The 23,644-nt window shown below is 37.6% G+C and overlaps 1 protein-coding gene across 4 annotated transcripts in view; it reads left to right on the top strand.

The window, feature by feature from the left end:
- Window positions 1-23,644, top strand: part of zdhhc14 (zinc finger, DHHC-type containing 14) — a 53,676-nt gene that overhangs the window by 9,380 nt on the left and 20,652 nt on the right. For all 4 annotated transcript variants that reach the window (XM_015387805.1, XM_015387807.1, XM_015387806.1 and 1 more), the window contains exons 3-4: window positions 13,690-13,850; window positions 22,932-23,084. In XM_015387805.1, coding sequence (XP_015243291.1) covers window positions 13,690-13,850; window positions 22,932-23,084 — 314 coding nt within the window. The remainder of the gene's footprint in view (window positions 1-13,689; window positions 13,851-22,931; window positions 23,085-23,644) is intronic.

The following is a 23,644-nucleotide window of genomic DNA, read 5'->3' on the forward strand; positions in this document are numbered from 1 at the left end:
GCAATTAACGGTTATTTTCCAAATCAATTATGTCGATTATTTTATTGATTAATAATCGGATAGCCAAAGGTTCCTTCAAGAAGATTTTTTTACCAATTAAACCAGGTGAAACTAAAAGGTTTCTTCTTGAGTTCTTGATAGAGCATCCTGACAGATGAAAAGTTTTTTTTTTTTTATCCTAAGTGAAAAATTTCTATGTATATTTTTTAAAATTTTTATATAATTACTGCTCTAAGTGGGCCACTCTTTCAGCGTGTTTTGGAGTCCCTCCAGTTAAAGATTAATTGATTGCTAAATTAATTGACGATTATTTTAATAATTGAATAATAATATTTTGTGAGGTTGTTTGTCTGTTTAAAAGATTGTATGCAGCTCTGTTTGCACATTCACACTATCTTGGTGAATTACCTCCAGTATTTTGCTTTTGCTGACACAACAACTCTGTTACTCAATACATGTGCACCTCTCTTGTTTCTCCGATGTGAGAAGCTGCCCCATAAATCTCTCTAATTGGACTGGTGGTCAGCTTTTCTCATTATTTGTGTCTGACCATTTGTCTTTCATCTCAGCTGGTGATGAGGAGGAAAGTTGAATAACTAAAGACGTGCGACTGTCAGGAAGACACTGTGGCCCTACAGTTAGCAGCCCTGTTTCCATCCAACTATAATGTGAATTTAGAACTTTTGAAAAAAGAAAATGTAAATGAAATGTGTTTCCATTAATTGGTTTGAGGTAACCAAGTGATGCAAAGCATTATGTTTATCATATGCTTTGGTTTAGAATTGGCTGTAATACACAGGATCTAGCCAGCTAGCGCTGGTCACAGATCAGTAATGGAGCGAGGTTTTAGAGTATGTGTTGGAAGTTGTACTAACTTAGTCATGTTGGCTAGTATTAGTAATGTTCAGAGTTGAGTTTCTTCCAGACAAGTGGAAGAAACTGGAAGAAAGTCCTGGTAATAGATCACATTTTGAAAAACTATGATTGTTACATTGATAAGTCATCTCATTATATCCACCAGGCTACATAAGGAGAAGTCCAGCAGGGAATACCCATCAAGGAATTGCATAGTAAATACAAAAGTGATCATTTACCAATAGCCTTTAAATGATAGAAAAACACTTTCTTGTACACTCAGATTACACCACTTGGTTTTCTTTTTCTTTAATTTCTTCTGCTTTTCATGCCCCCCAAACCACCCTGGTTTATAGATATTGAACCCTACCTTAAAGTTATTACAGGATTTGGGCCTGCTTAAGGCAAAATATTTACCAAAAGAAACAAAACTTTCCAGTAAATCTGACCTTCCAAGTTTGTTCCAGAAGAAACTGGAGGAAACTGTTTCTTCTGGATGGAAAAAACATGGAATAATTGCCTGTTTCTGGTTCTTTTGCTCGCTGACATTTCACCAGAAATATGGATGGCAGGCCTGCAATAATTGTAGAAGGTATTTGTAGGTAAATTTGCACCGTACCTTACTTTTTACATTTGCTTGGTTAAACCTTAGTGTTTCAGATCATAAAGGAAGTTTGTCATCAAAGAAACCTAAACAAATACAAAAGGCAGTTTTTAAATGGCGACTGGATCCTAACGGAGAGCTATCCAAGCTAGTGTGGAAAAAACTGGTTGTCCCCAAACCAGGGATCAGATTGTGCCACCCCTAACAATGGTGGGACAGTTTAAGACCTCTTGTCTTGTTAAGTCTGTGCAAAGTCATGCCACAGCATCCCAGAGAAATTGGTCTGGCTTTGACTAGGCCATTCCAAATCTGTTACTTTGCCAGGGGGGATAATTCCAGTTCAGAAGCGGGCCGGTATCCTGCAACTTTTAGATGTGCCTTTGGTTCAACGCACCTGAATCAAGTAATTCGATGATTGAGAGGACTACAGGAACCGACTGCATACTGAGAAGATAAATCAGCCATTTGATTCAGGTGTGTTGAACCATAAATGGATCTAAAAGATGCAGAATACCGGCCCCCAGGACCTGGAATTGACCACCCCTGCTTTAGAGCTATGCTGAGATGGAGTTGTCACGGTCCTTTGGATGAAGCTTTGGCCTCATGACCTCAAAGAGCTTGAGCTTAAGATGATGGGAGGATATTCTTCTATAGGATTTTTAATGGGAAAGCTTGAATTGTTGTCCTTTATAGGACAACAACTGATCAAGATCCTGAAACAGCGAAGTAGTCCAAGACCATGAAAACAGCACAGATATGTTCTACATATTTTGTTCTAGGTTTGTGGGTAGACTAGAGTGGATTTGTCTCAGAGATAAGTAGCAATATTTCAATTAAGCCCTGCATACACTGTACGATTTTTTATTTTTTTGCCCTTTTCGGGCTGATTCTCCAGTCGTTGGAGAATTTTTCTATTACGCGACTTTCCGCCTGATTATGCCTCCTGTATAGTGTATGGGGGTGATGAGCGGTGATCAGTCTCACCACGACCTCGCGAATTGTAAGGTTGGGAGAAAATCAAACATGTCGGTCATTGTAAGGTGGTCTTTGGCAAGTCGCTCAGTGTGCATGTGCAAACAAGGATTCTTTTTCTTCCTCTGACAAAAAAACAGAAGCATGGCGGGGGTGCGAGCGGAGTTCTTTCTGTAAATTGACAGACCGTAGTAGCCACGTTTGCTCAGCCACTTCTTTGCCCAAATACGTCGTTGCCTTTTCTTTTTAGGGATTTCAGCACAAAATTGCACAAATTGCCAAGGCAGCGCATTTCACTTTACTCAAAGCATTGGGTCGCACAGTTTGAGAACATAAACCATGAGCTGTGAACTTTTAAACCCTGCGGTTTCATCGTACAGTGTGAGCTGTAGCTGCGAACAACGATTGAAAATATCGTACAGTGTTTGCCCGGCTTTATAGGCTCTTTTTGGTTAGCAGTGATTTACATGGTGCAAGAAAGCCTTAAAGTTTAAATGTAGTGTTGCGTATGTTTGCTTGGCTTTTTTAAATAAATAACCAAATACTGGAGCAGCGTCTTTATGGAGCCCCTTGGGCACTCTACATTGTTTATTATGCCTGTCTGATGTGCTTCATTCAGGAAGAGATGCGTGCATGAAAAACAGCAGGAATCAGTCATTTATCTTCTCTGTATGACTGGGTGTTCAAGACAAACAGCCTGGTTTTATTAATAGTTTGTAGGTAATGTTTTTTTCTGCTGCAACTTAACAAAAAGGTTGACAGCTGCATAAAACATTTACAAAATGTCACAACAAGTCAGCAGCTATTTTCCCCCGTCTATTCTGCTTCTCCTCTGCCTGAATGATGCAGATTTACAGCAATCCTGTTATAAATACCATCAGGCACTCGCATAAAGGTGACTAAAACAAAGAAACTTTAACAGAACCAGTTAGTGTTGATTAACCGTGTTTTTGAAATGTGGATAGACATTGTTTTTTTCCGTGTTTGACTGGTTTGCTTTGGTTAACCTTTGCAGCTGAGATTCTTCTGAGGTTATTAAAAACAAATCTAACCACATGTCATACTTGCCATCTGTCTCCTCATAGGCTTTCCCTACAGTTTTTATCCAAGTTTGCCTTTAAAACACATTAAAAGTACATACAGGTGTAGCTCTTTTGAAGGAGTCATTTCTTCCATTGATAGTAAAAGAAACACTGCAGCACAACAAAGAGTCAATTTAATGAATAACCAAGGCATCGCGTAAATACCATCACTCTCACCTTTGCAAACATTGACTCAATTAGGACTTTCTTGTCTTCCACATTGGTTGTTTTAGTAGAGAATGCTATAACAAGTGAAAAGGGGTTTGCTGCATGTTGGTTCAACACAATAAGTCAGCTTTTTTTAGTGTTGTCGGTCAAATAGTTGCAAAACTGTTTTTTTTTTTTCCCCACATAACTCAAACAGTCACACCCATGTCAGGCAAACAGAAACAAGAAAGCATTCCTCTGCTGCCAGTACAGCACTAATCAGGATTTGGCCTTTGCTTTGTCAGATGTATGGCTTCACAGATGAGCAGAAAATGGCTGATGGTGTGAAACTTTATTAACAATTGAGCCAGATGTTGATTATTCTGGAGTAATGTAACGTAAACACTAAGATGCCACCATCGGCTCTCAGTCTGTCAAAATCCTCCTCTGAACTACATCCAGTCGTTGCTCCAGGGGGGGATTGAGTGCATGACTAACTAAATAGTTACATTCCCAGATTTTGAAGGTTTCTGGAAAAAAACTGATTTAAGTTTCACAGATGTTTCAAAATACATCAGTGGCTTCTGTCTCAAAAATTTTAGAAAATCAGTGTGTGCTACTTTAGAGTCTGAGTTTAAAAAAAAATGCAGCTGTTTGCAGAAGCATGTCATGTTCACTTGTTTTGCAGACAAATGAATAGGCCTGCAGCTAAGAGGGGCTTTGTATTCTGCTTTCGTCTGCCATCAAACGCAATCAAAATGTAATATAAGCTCAAGCAGAGAAAGCCTTTGTTTCTGTAAAACCCTGATGATTAATGGGACTTTACCCTGAAAGACCTCACAGACATTTAAATACATTTCAAGGTAACTAGCCCTAGCCACCGTTTATTTTGACAATATCTCTTATCTTGCACTCTTCTTAAAAAAATGTATAAGTATCAAGTTAACTTTGTTAGACTTTTAAAAAAAAGCAAAGGATCATTGATCATGAGTTCCCATAGGATGAAAATCTGTTTATCTCCGGGGACGTTGTAAGGACAGCCCAGAAACAGTTTAGTGTGAAGCAAGTTTTATTTGATTGAATTACGCTGAGATGAAATTCCTCCCAGATGGGTCTGGACAAACTTGTTGACATTTGGAGCTGATTAAATGATCAGTTATGAGATTCTAGTGAACTGAAGCATAACGTTTGCTCCTCAGATCTGCCAAAGTTTATCCTAGTTTACCTTGGTCCATTTTGCAGTCTAGTTTTAGGTCCTGTTGCTATTTTCTCCAGAGTTTCCACAGGGGTTTATTCTTGAATTTAAAAAATCAGATTTGAGACAATTCTATAATTTATTGTGTTTTAGTCTTAATATTGGTTTTAATATGTCTTAATTTTCTTTTTCCTCATGTAACAATGCTTCAAAATGCACATGCTCCTCCAACACTAAATTGTGCCGTATTGAATGTTTTTACAACCTAAGATACACCTACTGCCAGTCCGTTTTCGAGTTATTATTAAGTCGAGTCCAAACCACTTGAAGGTCCATGTGTGGAAATGTTGTCTTGGGAAAACCTTGATTAAAGTTTCTTCTAAACAATGACAATTAGCCTCACCTTCCCTCATGCAAGAACCCAAGATGAACAGATGTCGAATTTAGAAAGCGCAGTTACAGACATTGGCTATCAGTCATTTCTGCAGAGCTGGTAATTCTATCTTTCAGTCCAATAAAGTAAAAAAACAAACAAAACAAAAAAACACTGGACTTTGTTTTCCAAGTTTGAAGGCGTTTCGCTTCCCATCCAGAAAGCTTTCTCAAGTCAAAATGTCTGGATTAGCGTTGAGTTCCAAGCTTATATGGTGGCCCAAACAAAGGCCTTGTTATGGCTTAGAAAACATACAAATTGAACCAAAAAAAAAAAACAGGTCCACTCCTTTGTAATGGGGAATCTTTAGGGTCGTTGTTGGCCTGGCTGACCAGGCTAGATTTTTTGGTCCCCTGCATGACGATGAGGATTGAAACGATAGCATGAAGGAATCAACTCTTCCATCTGTTGGCAACCACCGTGTCATCTTCGTGTCAGTCGGTGGAGTTTGCTGGACATCAAGCTGGACATGATGACTAAACATCACTAGTATTGTGCAAACTGCTTGATCAAAACCATGTGTGATCAAACTGCATTCAAAAGCCAGCTTTAGACCGACATCAGAACTAATTTCTAAAGAGACTGTCATGTTTGATGAAACTCTGAATTAAAATGGCAACACAAAACGGGTTGACCAGCATGTAGATTATTGGGCAGGTCCAGTCCTGATACCCGGTATCACAGTTCATGGGCCGTGCAGCAGCCAATGACTTACTGAAACACATTAAAGTAATGAAATGTTGTTTTAGCCAACATGTTTTCTTTAATCAATCTATATTTGTTTAAAAAGCAGAGGTGACGCCCCATCCTGTGTTTGAGACAGTAGTCTGTGTATAACAGTTTTTCTCATTTTAAACAGAGGGGATGTACCAGATTTGTAATGTTTAGTATCCCTTAGCTTGTCTGATTACTGATTAGCCTTAGCAAAGAAGCTGTACTAACTGTTGCTTCTGTGGGCCTTACCAAAGATATGAGCACAAAGATTTAACAACCACACTCAAGATATTTTATGTGATTCCTTTAACATTCCTGTTATCAACAACACAAACACTTAGAGGGGCTTTTAACAGTTTATTCTCCTCAGACTTTATTTTTAAATCAATGGATACTAAAAGTTTATAGCTTCAACATTTAAAAATATGTTGTTTGTATGGCGATATGGTTCGTTTACTGATCAGACACATAGTGGCTTGATTCTGATTGAATCCGACTATTTCTAATGATGCGCCCACCTGTGGCCAAAACACAGAACTCTTCTGCTCGTACTCATAGCACGACTCCCAGAGCAGCTTCTCTGGAAATCGTGGCAACAATTCAGAAATCTCCCACCCCGCTGTTCAAAGGAGGCCAAGCAGATCGCTGTCTATGCAGGTCATGGAGAAAATCTGACAGGGTGAAGAGGTTCTGGTGCTGCGCTCTCCCTGACAGATCAGCTGTTCTCCAGTTTAAATAACAAACCCAATCCCTTGTGGCTTCTGGGTAATTAAATTTATTAGCTCATTATTACACTTACTCACATTTGGCCTGTGATTTTTTCCTACTTGTCCTCAATTTCAAATTCCTTTTAAATTAGGTAATGTCCAAATTATTTTAGTTTTTGTAAGCCTTCACAATGTAGTAAGAAGAATTCAAGGTGATCTTTTAATACCAAAATAGTTTCAGCAATGGGACTTAGCTGGACTTTGTTTCTAATTGCTTGTGTTTTTTTTTATTATTATTATTTTGTTTTGTTTTTTCTTTTTACATTAGACTGTTTCTCTAAACAAAACCTAAGCAAAACTAATACAAAAATAACATTTAAAATGCCAGAAGGGCTGCACTGAGGTTACATCTGACGCAGGACATTAGGGGATTTCCTAAGTAGAACTGGAAATTGTCCATTCAAACCACTGCAAAACACTATAATAACTATTCTGTAGTAATATAAGGCTGTCTTCTTCTTTTGCATCTTATTTCAAAAACGCATTTTCAACATGTCACCAGGATATTTTTATATTGTTATTCAGGTTCCTCTTGTCCTCTCTTGTCCTCTCTCTGTCTCTCAGTTTGGGCTCAGTTTTGAACGGCCCCAGTGGTTTTATTCCTCAGTTTGTTTCTCTAATAAATTTCATTAGTCAGTCTAGTTGAAAGTCTGCTGCTCCTTTTTATGTTCTTTCTCCGAGGCTTCAGCTCACTCATGTGGCTGTTTCCAGGGTAACCACATCCCCTTTTGAAACTTAGCATGTCTGACATTGCTTGCTATCTGTCTCCTAGCAACATTGCCTCCAGAGTCTCTGTAAATATAAGATTTGCTTTGAAGCAAATAAAAACAATGTAACTTTAGTCTTTATTTTATCCCTTCATTTCTTATAATTAAAAATAATCGCTTCAAAAAGGTTTTATTCTTTGATGTTTCTGTTCACTGACAGATGAAGATTAATGTTGTACTGAACTGGACTGGTTTTTGTATACCTGCAGTGCCTAAACATACCTTTTCATTCAAATTCGTAGGAGGCTACGGGTTTATGGATATATCCCTATTTTCTAGGGGTTTTAGTGTTCAGTCAGTCTGAAATTTCGCTACTGCCAGTGTGGATAAAATGTACATCACATTAGAGCTGTCTTGCTCATTGAGACATTGCATGTGAAGAAAATATGCTTGTGGCACTTAAATTCTAACCAGTTTCCCTGCAGGTGAGTTTTGAAGTATAGTTTTTATCTGTGTTCTCTCGTCCATTCTTTGAACTGAATGCGCAGCACTCACTGTAGAATTGTTTTCTGAAGGTTAGATGGTAGGATTACCAAATTCTGTCTGGGTTTTGTGCTAAAAATCACAAACGTACACTAATTTTTAGGAAGCTTTACATTGTGGCATAAAATAGGGTGTTTAAGTGTCACAAATTCTCTAGATATGATTTAAAAAAACTGTAAACTTATAGTAACAGTGCGATACGCTGAATATTGGGTGATAAGTTAAATCTCTGACATCATCTAATGAGCTCTTAATGTTAATGATTAGAGAAGGAAATATTTGAAGTGTGCTTAAAGAGTTGTTCTCCCAGAAACGCTCTAATCATCTAGAAACCTGATCGCCCAACTTATATTACTCCAACAGGCAAGTTTCTAACCATAGAAACATTTTTCAAAGTTTATTAACACAATATTTTAACTGTTCTTGTCAGACAATGAAAAGCAAGATAATATTTAATACTAATGGTAGAGTTTTTATTTTTTTTTAAAAGAGGGGGACAAAAAGGGACTTAAAGCTGAAATACCTCACAGCTGCAATATTGTTTGCAACTGGTTCTTCTGCATTTAACGAGTTTCACAGAACGCTGTCTTCCAATATGAAATATAGTCTGCAGTTTGTTTCTTCATCCCTTACTTGTAGTAACTAGTTGCAAGATTCACCACTCTACATTGAGTTGTCCAGCTAAATAAATATAAAAGGCAAAGTTCTAATTAAAGGGTAAGATTTGTAGTCTTGTTCACTCGTCACCTATCACATTACATGTGCTGAGAAAGTGAAAGGTTCAACTTAGTTATTTAAGTAATTTATAATTTAATGCATTTATTTATTGGAGTTTCTTTTCTCATTATCTGTGCTGACATGTGGGTGAACTCATGTCTTCGGATGAACTGGTAGTACCGTTCAAATCAGGTTGTAGCTATTAAAAATACCTGGCCATTTAATCCATGGCTATGTTCACAGTGCAGACCTTAATGCAGTGTGAACGTAGCCATTATTGTTCACATTTGCAAATGTATGCGACTTGTATGTTGGGCTTGGCGATATAAAGAAAATCTAACATCACCCATATATTTGGGCTATGCACAATTAGGGCTGCCACTAACAATTATTTTGCGAATCGATTAATCTGTTGATTATTTCTAATCTATAATCGAATAGCCAAAGGTTTCTTAAAGAAGATTTTTTACTAAATTGAACCAGGTGAAACAAAAACCTTTCTGCTCGAGGAGTTCTATATAGAGCATATTGACAGACAAAAACTTAGTTTTTTTTATGTTAAATTCAAAATGTTTATATATATATTGTTGTTTTTTTTTAGCACTGCTCTAATTGAGTTGCTCCATCAGCATAAGGCATGTTTTACATTCTCTATACAGTTAACGATTAATCAATTACTGTTATTTGTCGATGATTTAAGTAATCGATTATTCACAATTAATCCAAATAATTGTTTTAGCCCTTTGCACAATATATAACGATATGTTTAAATTACCTTCAAAAACAATGGAGTCCATAAAATTGCAGTGATATACTCTTTGAAAGATTTGATTTCAAATTAAAACAAAAGTACACTACATTCACACAAGTGTCCCACATGCACAGTAGAGGACTTAATGACGTCACAAGCGAGCGTGCTCTGTGTTAACAGAAGTAAAGAGAGTAATGACCTTTATTGAGTATTAGTGACGTTCCGGTCAGATGAATGCGACATGGCCATTCCGACACAGGTCGCATTTGAATTTGTTGATAAACACTACATCCTGCCATCTCAATTCACAAGTAAATCTTGCTCTTCACATTAATCGTCTCAAACCAGAGATTGCCCTTTCTCGCTCAAAGGGATATATATACTGTATATTAACAGAGTACCCAGCAACAGCACCCTGAAAGCAATTATGCGTGTTTCCAGAATTACTTTAAAGGACCTGTTTTGGTCTGAGACGCTTCACTTTACAGATTATCCCACTAAGAGCAATTACTGTTTAAAGCATGAGGAAGATTACTGTAAATATTTGACATGGGTAAAGCAGTTGGGCTTTTATTCTTCATAGACTTTGAGGGCTACATGAAGAAATTGCCTTTGTTTATGTATATTAGCTTATTAAGCTGCTTTAACTCAATTACCTTTGATGTATTAGCTCTGAAAAACCGAGAAAGTTCTAAGTGGTGCCACACAGTGAAGAGATTGGTTATGTTTGGGACCTTGTTTAACCCTAGACATGGAGCTGAGTTAGACCCTAAACATCACACATCACTGGTTCTTGTTTCTAGCTTCACTGTCAAGGAAGAGGAAAATCCAACTTTATTTACTTTTGTTTATCCACCATTGAGTTAATTTTACAAAATTTTTTGTGATTTGTGAATCCGCATTAGAAGGACTTCTCTAACAAACAAGCATGATGTGTTTGATTAAATGTGCAGCTCAACAAGTACTGAAATGTTGTGCAGGACTATTAAAGCAGACCCAAAAGTATCAACTTTAAATAAGTTATCCATCCTGCAGTAGTAGCCATTAGAATTGGCCCTCCAACTTCCAGCTAGTGGAGTGACCCCCTCCTGCATATTTTTTTACTCTGACTCCACCCTTTCATTAAATTACAGGTTCTGACAAGGAGATGATGCATTTCTTTAGATCTTAATTTCCACAAATCATGATAGAAAAATATTTTAATGCAAATATTGATATTTAAAAGGGAATTGTAGGAGACCAGCCAAGGACCTATCAAGGAAAGTGGGGACATTTTAAATGGCTACTTCTGTATGGTTTGCTGTATGCTATACTAACAGCTTTACTGTTAAAGGAAGCCAGAAACCAGGTGATCTGTGTTTGTGTAACTGTGAATGCAAATGCACCTACGCCCCCTCCGCAGACCCTGTGCTGCACATCTCCAAAATTATAGGTGACCACAGACAGGAGGCCTCTGATTGGTCAAATCTACATCCGCTCTACACTATGCATATTTCCTGTTTGATACCTTACCGGCTTGTTTTGTTTGTATGACCGCCATTGTGGAAAACAACTCGTAAAGATGGACCAGCTAGAAGAGCGAGGTGTGTGAGAACGCTTGGACCCTTTTTCCAACTGGATCCCCGCTCTTTTTGTCCCTCATGTCCCTCTTTTGTTGCACAAACTTGCCACGCTTCCTCACCACCTCGGCCATATCTAGTCCCACAGCTAGTTCATGATTGTACCTCTAGCGTTGTAGCATGGAATAACATTGCGCAGACCATAATCAAAAATATCTGCAACAAGCTCACTGCGACACACTGCTGCAGAGAATATAACCAACCCATCACTGTTCTGTGATGGAAGTTGAACCAAGAGTTAAACCCACAGTGAAACCAGCAGGAATGAGCTGGTTAGAGAAATAGCTGCAATTTCTATAATATATTTTATATTATTGACCTCTCATCCACATTGGCTTTAGATTCTATCTTGTGCCACTCTATACCACAATGTTTAGCTTTTCTTCTGTTATTGACTGGGCTGATTATTCTAAAACAGACCTAGGATCAGTGGATCAGCTGCTGTTTTTACTCATAATAACTAACAGATTAGCTCAGACGGTATCTCTGCTTTAACTTTGACTTTGACTCAGTGAAAAGAACAGAAGGTTTTATTGATTTATGTTTTTTAAAGACAGAGGTTAACATTTTACAAGCCTTTTTTTTTTACCCTCCCTGCCTCCTCTTTAAAAGCAAATAGCCAAAGTCTGTCTTGTCACCGCATTAGATGCTTACCCTCTTAAAATCTAGAAAAATATTTGTTTAGCCTCTTCTTTCTCACAATTGTAATGAAATTCATCCATCATTAGCAGCTTCATATCACTTTAAAACGCAAAATATTGTCTGGTCTTAAAATCTTTATTGGAATGTCCTGCTACTTGCCATCAGAAGTCTGGATTGGAAAGCTGTAAGAGACGGAGGCTATTTGAGAAAAGTCACTCTATAACATAGAAATAAAGTAATAAAAAAAGGTTTCGCTACACTGTGTTGTCCCGCTACAGTCCCCTGCTGATGTCCCAGACCTGTTTGTTTATATTTCCACTCAGATGGGGTTTAACAGCTCAGAAAATATTAGTGCAGATGTTAGGATTATATTTGATGCTGGGTTAATAACATTAAGGTAAGTATTAACTTGGATGCAGGAATTTTGGGTACTATCTTCATCAATCAGTTACTTAGACGCTCCGTGGGTCTTTGTGTGTTTTATCTCCGTATTATATGGAGGACCACAATATTTAATGAAATAAAAAAAAAGCCAATGAAATAAGTAGACTTAATGATATCTAGTTAGTTATTTAATCAGTGTGACATTGGGGAAGTGGGGACAAAGCTCTCGATGTACCGATCGATCTACGTTCCCGCGCTCACCTATGGTCATGAGATCTGTTTAATGATAAGATCGCGAATACAAGCGGCCGAAATGAGTTTCCTTTGCTGGGTGGCTGGGCACAGCCTTCGAGATCAGGTGAGGAGCTCAGTTACCCAGGAGGAGCTCGGAGTAGAGTCGTTGCTCCTCCAAATTGAAAGGAGCCAGCTGAGGTGGCTCGGGCATCTGTTTTGAACCCCTCCCTCGGGAGGTGTTCCAGGCATGTCCCATTGTGAGGAGGGATAAAGCAGCAGAAGAAGATGGATGGATCATTATTTCATATATGGTTAAAATTTTGAAAATACTATAAAATTGTAAAATGCATAGTTGAAAATATACTTAAGATGCTGAATTGAATAACTAAATTAAATTTACAAAGAAATCATTTTTTATAAGGGGTCACCAGTATATTGCATTTTTATGTTTTTGGTCACAAGCAGGCATCTTTGGGGGCTTTATGTGTCTTATGAAAATATAAGCTCTTTCATTTTTTCAATTGTCATGAAGAAACCACAGAGTTCTACTTATTTTGTTAGGATTTAATGTTACAGACGAAAATGAAAAGTACATGATTGTGAAAGTAGAAAAACAATACATTTTTTAATGTGTGCTGTCCTTATGTGGCAGCCCCATGTAACAAAGTATCCAAGCCATGTAGGGATGTCGCTATTGAATTTTTTCATTTCCAGCTATTGCTAATTTAAGAACTGACTGATGCACTACTGACCCGATATCATATCAGCACAAATCATAGTGTCCAATATTAGAAGGTTTTGACCAAATGATGTAACTCGGAGAACAGTAGCCAAAAACAATTGGTATTTAAAAAAAACTGACTAATTTATTATTAACCATAAACTTTAGACAGGGGCATTATGTTTTTATCAGCATGCCAATATCATACACTTTAGGTGCAGGCTGATATGGGACATCCCTACATGCAGTCCTAGCAATGGGATTGGATTGTGACGTGATGAAATGCTTGAAGGTTTAAGAGATGTTAACTTTTTTTCTCAGAAATGTATCTGTTGGATATTTTATCAAATTATGTGAAACAAACAAATAAGGCGATGCGGCGAAGTGACTGCCTTGTATGGATCATCTTTTTTTTAGTCGTCTCCTAGTTTTGCCCTTTTGTTCTGGGGTCATGTTGAGATAGGGGGGAAAAAAGAGCTAAATGTTCAGAAACGGTAAGCTCCTAATCTTTAGCAGGACTGGAGGTTTTTTCTTTAGTTTTAAATTCCTGTGAGCGTTTTGCTGTTTCTCTTTCTTCATGATCTGTTTTTTGTTTTCCTCAGCTGCCAATACCTGGCAAAGGAGTTGACCCCCATTATCCCAGTCATCGGAGGAGCTTTGTTTTTGTTTGTACTGGGGACACTGCTAAGAACTAGCTTCAGTGACCCAGGTGTCCTGCCAAGGGCCACCCCTGATGAGGCAGCGGACCTGGAGAGGCAAATAGGTAAGAGGAATTAAAAGCTTTACGTTAAAAATGTTGGTGGCCCTTATGCTCATGTGTTTTTTTGCTTTTCCATATGTATTGAGCTTTTGTGTGGTTGTTTACATTAATTAGATGAGGTGTAAATCAGCAGTAAATTGATTCATTGGAAAAAAATCCTATTTTAGGAAATGATTCCTAACATGGAATAATACCCCTTTCACAGTTAACAGCACACTTAGCATTCCCCTCAAAATGTATTTAAAGGCACAATGTGGACTTTTCAATGTTTAGTAGAAGAGAAATACGGGCACTTACAGGTCTAGTGCCCCTAGTGTGCCTTTAATTAAAATATTGGGCTGAATTTGATCTCTAATTCTTGGAAACCCATAATTTGGAATAGGTTACTTCCTCTTTTCCTGTGATGGAAATATGTCACGACACAGAGGTCCCTCACTTGTTCACAGGTAGAACAAGGCCCATATTTATCTCACCGCCTTGCACAATGAGCAGGAAGGTAAGAGGTGTAAATGAAATGTTCATAGTCCACTAAGGGATGCCCAGGAGCCGTTTATGTTCAATCATAAATAAGAATACAAGGTTGATTGAAAAATAAATAAAATTAAAAAACAGGACTTCTACAAACTCTCCAGTTGGATTTGACATGAAACAAAGGATAAATAGTTGGAAAAGCATCTGTCAGTTGATTCAGTGACCAGGTAGCCATGTTTGTTTGCATGACATCAGCCCATTTGAAATGCCTTTAAGTTTTAAAGAAAAGTTGGTGGATCCTGAAAGTAAACTGAATTTGTATTTGTTGTTGTCACTGGGTCAGGATAATGTAAAGCAAAGATGGATTTTGACATTAGAGATTTTTTTTCCTGGCATACAAAGATGGTAAATATACTTTTAATATCGGAAAGTTCCTTTTACAGTAAATTAACCAGAGTGCCACAATTTGTTTTCAGTAAAAGCAACGATCCATCCGCCTCTTGACTTTCCTTTCTTGGATTTATTGTGGTTTGCTGAATTGTTTTGTAAGCTGTTGCCGATCATAGATCATTTATGTAACAGACGGTCTGTAAAACTTCTAGTACATTCTCCAAACATCTGTCTGTGTCTGTAACTTTTAGATGAAATTTCCTTCCTCTTGACCTTCATCTTTCTCTATTAAGTTCTTCTTGGGGATCTTCTACATTTATTCGACTGATTTCTCTGATTAAGTGGGTGGTTCACGTCACGATTCAAACATCAGAGCTGGTTTAGTTATAAGTGCTCGGCTGCCCAGACGGTAAAGGGATTATCGCTGCTCAGCTCACTAGTTTGGCCGTCTTAAAGTTTTGTTTATACCTTATGAGCTTTGTTTGGAATGAGAAACAACTGTTTCTCTGCCGTCATCCTCCTCTGGTATTCATTAGGGCCTCATTAAACAAACTCTGGGTTGGCTTAATTAATCTCATTAGGAGACTTTAATGCCTTTAGAGGAAAGCTGGAGTGCAGAAAACCTGAAGCTGTGGGCAGAAGTAGCCTTATAGAGCAGTACCACGTTATGCCTTAATATGTTTGTTCATTTTTTAATAATGAAGGAATCAAATTTTAGCACTGAAATAAATCTAAAGGCTTCAGGATTTTTTTTATATTGGAGTTTTCTGTTACCGTTTGTTTTTAACTTCAAATTGGGATTGGATTTAGATGTCTTAAATTGGATCTTATTTGTAGGATTTTTATGAATTAATATTTATCCAACTGCTTTACATATAGGCTAATGTTTGCCATGATTCCTGAAAATGAGCCACAGATATGATCAATATATCACTATATCATATATGTTATAAATGTATTCTGAATAAGAAATATAGTAAAGAATTGTTGGAAAACCTTGCTTGAAAAGTGCTGATATTTTTTTTTTCCACCCTCAATTCCGAGCACGCACTTGGTCGTTTCTCATCCTCCTAGTTTGTTTTTTTCCATTTCCTTCTCTCCAACTTACAGCATCACTTCATCACAGAGAATTTGCATCTTTCAATGGAAACCTAAAGTCAGTTATAGAGCAAGGAAAACCTTAGATTATTGCAGATTTACAGTTTTTTCCCTACTGTCATGTTTTGTTTTGGGTTTTTTTAGGCGCCACTGGCCTTTATTTCAGGGTGTTAAAGATTAAGGCATCCGTCCACAGGTTGAGCATTTAAACTCTCCTCCATTTTATTATTTTTTGTTGTTTTTTATTTAGATGTGATTCAGAATTTTTGTTGTAAGATAAAACCCTGATACATTTTATAAACCTTTACTATACTGCCCAAAGTATTATCTTAGATCCATTCACAATGATGATCTTTGAACTAAAGGATCTTCGGTCTTTAACCAAAGGGTTACTGTTTAAACTTTTTGGGAAAGTTTTTAGTTATTTAAGAATGTGTCAGTGGGAGTTTGACCAATCTCACAAAAACACTTTTTTTTTATTCAGACACTAATGTTGGAGGAGAAGACCTGAATCACAGTCTCCATTTTATCCTCCCGCAGCAGTGTGCCGCAGTGAGCTTGACGCAGATATCTTGGATTTATGCCCAGTTTTGAAGTCTGCGTTATGTTATTTCACGCCAAAATGCAAGAGAGACGATTATGGGTGTGCATGTGTAGGTTTGATGAGCTTTTTCGCCGTCTACAACGTCAGACGACACAGTTCACCCGTGAGTGTTCCCAAACGACCGGCCGTGGCAGTGCGTGTTATGGCTTTGAGGGCAAACCAACAAACCGTTGCACAGAGCTACAAACTAGCATCCTGTACGGTGTCTGGGATGGTGTCCGAGGTGTGCAAGGAATTGTGGACAGCACTACAGCCAGAGTTTCTGCCATTTGGTACCAAACAGGAAATACGCTTGGTTTTGAACGGATGTAGAACTGAGCAATCAGAGGCCTCCTTTCTCTTCTCTCTGCGCCATCTGCGGCACTGTCTGTGGTCACCTATAGTTTAGGAGAGGTGCAGCAGAGTGTCTGTGGGAGGTGGGGGCCAGTCTGCATTAACCCTATAATGCTAAATGTATCGTATTTGATACATACGGTTTCTGAAACCTTTTGCATAATTTAAAGGAAAAAACTTTGCTCAAAATACTATTGTACACAATCAGATATACCTGATAACAGCCAGTAGAAGACTACACAAAAAATAATCTTGACTTATCGCATAGTAATAAATTATTAATATCAAAAATGTGTTTCTGTTTTTTCTTTTTACATATTTTGTTAAAAGGCCAAATAAGGAATTCAAACCAAAAAAAAAGTAATTTTCTGTTTTGTTTTATTCTTGGATCGGGCTTTAAAGGGTTAACTGCGACCCACACGCTTAACACAGGTTGTTTTGTCTCAGGGTGAGGTCAGGTTTTTTTTTTTTTTTTTTTTTTACATAAAAATAATTAATCTAAAAATACTCAGACATGAGTTTTAAATATGATTAATCCTCGGCATAGTAATTCAGCTTATGCTCTTTGTATATTTTAAACTTCTTAAAATTGTTAACTAGTAATAATAATTCTGTTCTTCACTAATGGCGATTGACCAGGCAAAGAAATGTGCTTGAAATTTGCACGTCTTTCATCTGAGCCTAAATTGACAGTTTAAACTCAAGTCAAATTTAGTCGCTATGATTTAGTCATTTGTTTTTTTTTTTGTTTTTTTTTCTTTTACTATTATGCCTCTACTTGTAAAATTACTAACACAGTAAATCTGGTTCCAAATCAAACCACTAAAGTGCATGATTGTTTCTCAGAAAAATGAAATTGCTTTAATGAGTCTTTTTGTGTGTGGTTTAGCCTTTTTATTGGTACCAATAATGTAGAAACATAATACTCTGTGAGAGTTTTGGCATTCACAGACAAAAGGTGATGTTTGTAAGAATATCAAGTAAAAATCTTGGGCTGTGGCTCCAAAGCTGCGGTGTTATGTCACACTATGAGACAGGCAGCCTTTGGCTCACTAATAACCTGCAATAAATATCTTATGTCAGATATTTGAATCAGCTGTCTTACAGTATAATCAGCCAACATAAACAAATATTTCTTTTTAAGTTCTTAATTTATATGTAATCCTAGTATGGGTTCGTCTTTATTTATCATCTCTTTACTCGTTTTTTAAGCAGAATGATTGATAGAGAAAACATAGTTATTGCCATTATAGACGTCATTGTTGCCAGTTGCTAATAAATGAGCTTCAAGTTCCTTTGTTTGATGTTGGTTTTGTAAATAAAATCCTATTCAGACTGTAAAATATACCATTAAAAACATCAATCAGGGTTTCCCTTCTCTGCTTAATACACATGCACAGCAAATGGTTTGTGTGCAACACTGTTGATTTATTGTGAGGTGTCACAATAAAACCCTGAATGTTGAGGATGTACAATTCTTATCAACCAGCCTTTGCTTCTTTAGTATGAACTGCTTTGAGCGGATTTAGTCATCTGTGTCCCACTTGTTTGTGATTTAGCGATATATCTGCCCTGTAAATGGATAACATTGTTTTCAAAACAAAGTGCCACAAGGCTCGGGTTTAACACATATCTTATCGATCTGTTGATGAAGCAGCTTTGGACCTAATCTGTGAACAGTACAGGGACATTTAGGTCTCCCACAGTCCATACCCCATGAGGGAAACTCGATAACTCTGCTGTCTGCCAAACACTTTCAGCGTCACGTTTGAGTGGGTGGTTTAATATATACCATACCACTCTTAGAATCAAATAGGACATGTTTGCAAGGCGAAAAAAAAATATACTGTATGTAAAAGCATGGTTAGAGGAAAGGTGGCAAGTAGTGTATAAGGCATCTCAAGAATAAATAAATCAAGCTGCTTTGATTACTCTTTGGAATTATAAGTCTTTGTATATCTGGCTTCCCAATGTTTCTGGGTTGGAAAGAATAATATGATTTTTCACCTGTCTGATTCAAAGTCCTCTCTGAAGCAGAGATGAGGTCTGATGACGCCGCATGCTTCTTTCTTTACCCTGGAAAGTGTCGGAACTGCCCTTTGATTTTCTGTACAGATTCAGTTGTCTTTTCTCCTGCAATCTGGGTTTTGGTTTGCAAGAGGAAATGATTGGTCTATAAAGGGCGCTGGCAACCCACGGCTCCAGAGCCACATGCAACTCTTTGATGCCCACCTCGGGGCTTCCTGTAGCTTTTTCAAAAACTTAAAAAAAGAAGGAAAATCACAGATTTATTATTTTTTTTATTTTAAGATGGTGTGTAGGAGGTTAAACAAACATTCATTATGTTTCCAGTGCGGTAAACATGACTTTATGCAATTAAGAAAGTCTCAAAGTAGCTGAAATTACATGGAGTTTTATTGAGCAATAATCTGTCCTGTTCAGTCATGATTTATCATTAATGTGAACTCTTTCCTCCTTTGACCGCTTGCCTTTACAAAGCAATGATGACCTTCAGAGCTAACGGCTTTATTTCTATGCTCCTGATGTATAATCACTGCAATTAGAAACTACTTTTTAGTCATAGTGGCTCAAAGCAAAGTATAGAGGGGATTCCTTTGTTTCCAATTGTTAAAAAGGTGCTTTAATGAGATGTTGAATAGGTGCTTAAGTGACTCCATCCCAGAGCGAAGGAGCCCCATGTAACCAGCCTCTACCTGTTGCATATGAGAAGAGATATTTGGCTGTTTGTAAATATTGAAGATGAATGAATCAGAGGATTTCAGCTTGTTATATTTATTGTATGATGAACTGAACAATTTTTCCTTTTGTGCAATAATAAAAAACACTAAAAACTGAGCAAATATTCTTGCTATATTTAACCTAATTGGTATAGTTTTATTTATAGCATTTATACAGCCACAAGAATCAATACTGAAAAAATCTCCTGCCAGTCCACACATCCTTAAATGCAGACTTTAATCAGGATATTTTATCGGAAAACCAAGTTATGCTTCAACAACAGCTGGATTTCTATTATCAGGGGTCTTGGTTCCTTGCAGTAGAATAGGTCCACAGTGTGGGTTAAAATCTGAAATGAAAGCAAAGTCATTATGTGCTTGACCTCTGCTGTAAGCTTTGTGAAACAAATGTAAGATTAATTCTTTTAGTATTTGAAGAGCAATGTCTTGTTCTTTGTTAGAAATATGTCACTTTTAAACCTGGAATCTCGTTTCTGATGCTGAGCTTCATCCATGTGGAGATTGTCAACATGATGGCTGCAAATAAATATTGTTTTGCAAATGGATTAATCTGTTAATTGTTTTAATTAGTCGATTAACAATCGGATAGCAAAAGGGTTCCTTTAAGAGGAGTATTTTACAAAATCAAACCAGGTGCAACTAAAAGTTTTCCACTTTTCACTAGAAACGGATACAGATCAATGCGCTCCCTCCTGTTATCTGACCAGAGAGCTGATTCTCTCTTAGCCATTCTATGGTATTAGGTGCATGAGGAAAAAACTTTTTTTTTTTCATCTTTCCTCTCTGTTGTTGGGTTTGTTGTGACAGAAACATGAAAAATATGAATTTAAAAGGGAATGTTGTGGCTGACAGATCTGCTGTCTGGGGAAGGAGCAGAGAAATCCATGATAATAGAGCTTTACCTGTAGAGCTGATCAACTGAAAATAAACATGTGTGGACCGAGATGAAGTCCTAAACAGCAATTATGCACTGAATTTGGAATGTTATATTAATGCAAAAATGTATTAATTTATCAAAGCTAAGAACAGTCTGCCAGCAGCAAACTTCAACTATATTAGGTTATGTGTTCTTAATACTGAAGTCATCTTTTTTTTTATCCGATTGGATGCTCAGTATGAAGGACCAATGCTACGTTCAGACGGCACGCACTAGAGGCAGCAGAAGCAGCTAGTTTACAAGTTTTAAATTTATTAAAACTGCATTTGACCAACTTTTAATAGCAAATATAGCAAAGCCGCTCTCTGCCATTGAACAAAGGAGCAGCAGAAGCATCAGACGCAGCTGGACACACTTTATTGAACGCCCTTCAGGAGCGTCAAAGCTGCTCTTGGGACGCGTCTGACCTTAAAGTGTACAAGCATTAATCATAAAGCAGCAGAACCTTTTTTGCTGCTTCCCTCATCATGAAAAGCTCTACTCACAAGGTTTAAAAAACAAAAATCTAATGTTATACTGGCTGTGATGGCATTTGCCACACATTAACAAAACAGTCCACACACACACCTCATTTGTTTTGCAGGTAATCATAGATATTTCAGAAATGTAATCCATTGATATTGTGATGTGTAAACATAATGCCACTGTCTAGTTTTTAAATGTGCTGTTAGGTATGTTTCTCCTTGTTTTTGTTGTTGTTTTGAGTTACCTGGTTTGAGGAAATAGCTTCTTCCTGTTTGGATAAGAGGCGTGGCCAAGGGGGAAGAGTTTGTGAGCATAACGCTTGCGCAGCCAGGACAAACCATTGGACCAACATCAAGGGGGTATTGAGGGTTTAATGAGATCTTTTGGGCCTTAGTTAATATTGATTCTGCTCTCTCTATGGTGTTTAGAGGGTTTTGTCAAATCATCATAATAAGAACCCCTCTTTGTATTTCTGTTCGGTCCCTACTACGTTAGGTTGGGAATGCTTTGTTTGCGCGGCGGTACTTCACACTGGGAAAACTCAATGAAAAAGAAAGGTGGTATAAATCATACAAGTGCAATCAGATGTTGCGCAATGAGTGAGTTTTCAGTTGAGAGCATTGCATCCTGTTGCAGACATAAATGCTACATTCAGACCACAATCGCAACCTCAAGTCCAGCTACGGGCAGCAGACCTTTTTCCCACCAACATCAGTGCTCAGATTTGAGGTTCTCTGGTGCCGGAAAACAGAAGCCAAGTCTCACTCGTCCTTCTCAGATCTGGGAGACGCTCCGAAACATGTTCAGTCTCTGGCAGCCACAAATGTTGCATGCGTGCTGAGGTCTTTGTTCAGAATATGCTTGATTTTTTTTATTTTTTTAGTAGTAAAAATATAGTAGAGGCAGGGAAAAAAAGATAATAAATGTAATAAACTCATCACTGGAATTGCTTTTATAACTCTCTAAGTTGTAGATTTCTTTTATCATAAGCTAAACATAGTCATAACTCCCTGTTAGGGCTGTGAAAGCAAATAACTCCCAATTTTCTCTAAGCTTTATCATCATTTTCTCCCTGAAGGCTGGTAGGGCAGGCTAACCGAACTGAAGAACGAGGAGAGCTAACCGTCGGCATTGATCATTATAGGGCCACATTCAATAGGAGCTGCATTTCCACTACTTTCTTTTAGAAATGTCAAACACCCACATAATCTTTGCTGTCCCTAAATTCCTCCCTCTAGCACACACCACTCCGAAGATGCCGGCTTCACCCTGATCTCAAAATTATCTTCCTACACAAACCATTTCCTCCTCCCTGTGTAAGCGTACTCTGAGCAGGCACAGCACTGTTCAGATACACGCTCCACTTTTTATCTCATAAAAAATTACTATCATCCCTCACGCTTATAGTTTAGCCTCTCATCACTGCTTTCTTGTTTCCTACTATAACCATTAAAACAGCTTGCTACAGTTTTGCCTTCTGCTTATTTTCATTTTAGTGTAGGAATTATATCGTTGGAATTATATAATGTCTTTTTAAGTTTCTAAATAAGTTTATATTACCTCAACCAACTTTCCATTTTTTAACAGCCAGAGAATCAGTTTACTCCTTAGTATAAGCTATAAAGGAGAAACCATCCCTCAAAACAGCCTGAACATAGATTGCCAGCTCACTGGGGGCTTTGAGATGAAATGTTTCCACTGCCTTTTAGTTCTTCCCCCAGTTGACCTTTCAGATAGATGTTCCTGAAGCAGTTCTTCTGGAACATATCTACACAGCATTCTTAAGATACAAAAACCACCTCATCACTAATTTTAAATGTGTCAAATCAGAGAGTCTATTGTCATTATTATTGTCTATCTGCAAGCCATCAGCTGATCTCTGCATGTCATATGTACTGGAAAAGTAGGCATTGTATCTCACCAAAATATTCACAGCACGCATTGTTTCAAGCGTTTACTGATAAATGGAACCTCTGCACACATTCTTATGCCTCTCTTTGGTTTCCTCCCTCTCTGCTGATGCTAAGATGTGGCTAATGGCAGCACAGGCTACAGACCTCCTCCCAGGACCAAAGAGGTCGTCATCAATGGCCAGACGGTCAAGTTGAAGTATTGCTTCACGTGCAAAATCTTCAGACCACCACGTGCCTCCCACTGCAGCCTCTGTGACAACTGTGTGGGTGAGTTATTGCCTTTTTTTGTAAATTACTGGAAGTTTTGGTAATGCATGCCTTTTTTATCCAAGTTTATGGTGACCAACGTTTGTAATTATTTTGAAAAAAAGCTGTTTAATCTAAGCAGCAAGGTATCAGTTAGAGCAATGCTCCTTTAACTTTTGATCCTGAACTTTCCTTTTTTGAGAAAACAGATTTCCAGCCTTTTTATTTTCTCTGTCAAAATGTAGAAAATTAATCTTTTATTATGCTTTTTCGGATTGTAAAGAAAAAAAACATTCATCCTGGAAATGGTTAAACACATTGAAATTGGTGTATCAGTATTACATATTAAAAAATAGATATCTAAAAGCCTCTCTGATGCGGGTGCCCCATTTTTAGTCAGCGTTGTGTTTTATTTTCTGTTTTACTGCCAGATATGGCTGAAACCGTTTGCACTATAGATGTAGAAAATGATGAAAACACGGTAATCGGACAGAGTATATGCAGGCTACCAGAAAGGAAGGAAGGAGCAGGAAAATGCTACACTGAGTTGTCTTTTATGCATATTGTAAGCGAAAGGAACC

The sequence above is a fragment of the Cyprinodon variegatus genome, unplaced genomic scaffold (genome assembly GCF_000732505.1).
Source record: "Cyprinodon variegatus isolate N-32 unplaced genomic scaffold, C_variegatus-1.0 Scaffold403, whole genome shotgun sequence".
NCBI lineage: Eukaryota > Metazoa > Chordata > Actinopteri > Cyprinodontiformes > Cyprinodontidae > Cyprinodon > Cyprinodon variegatus.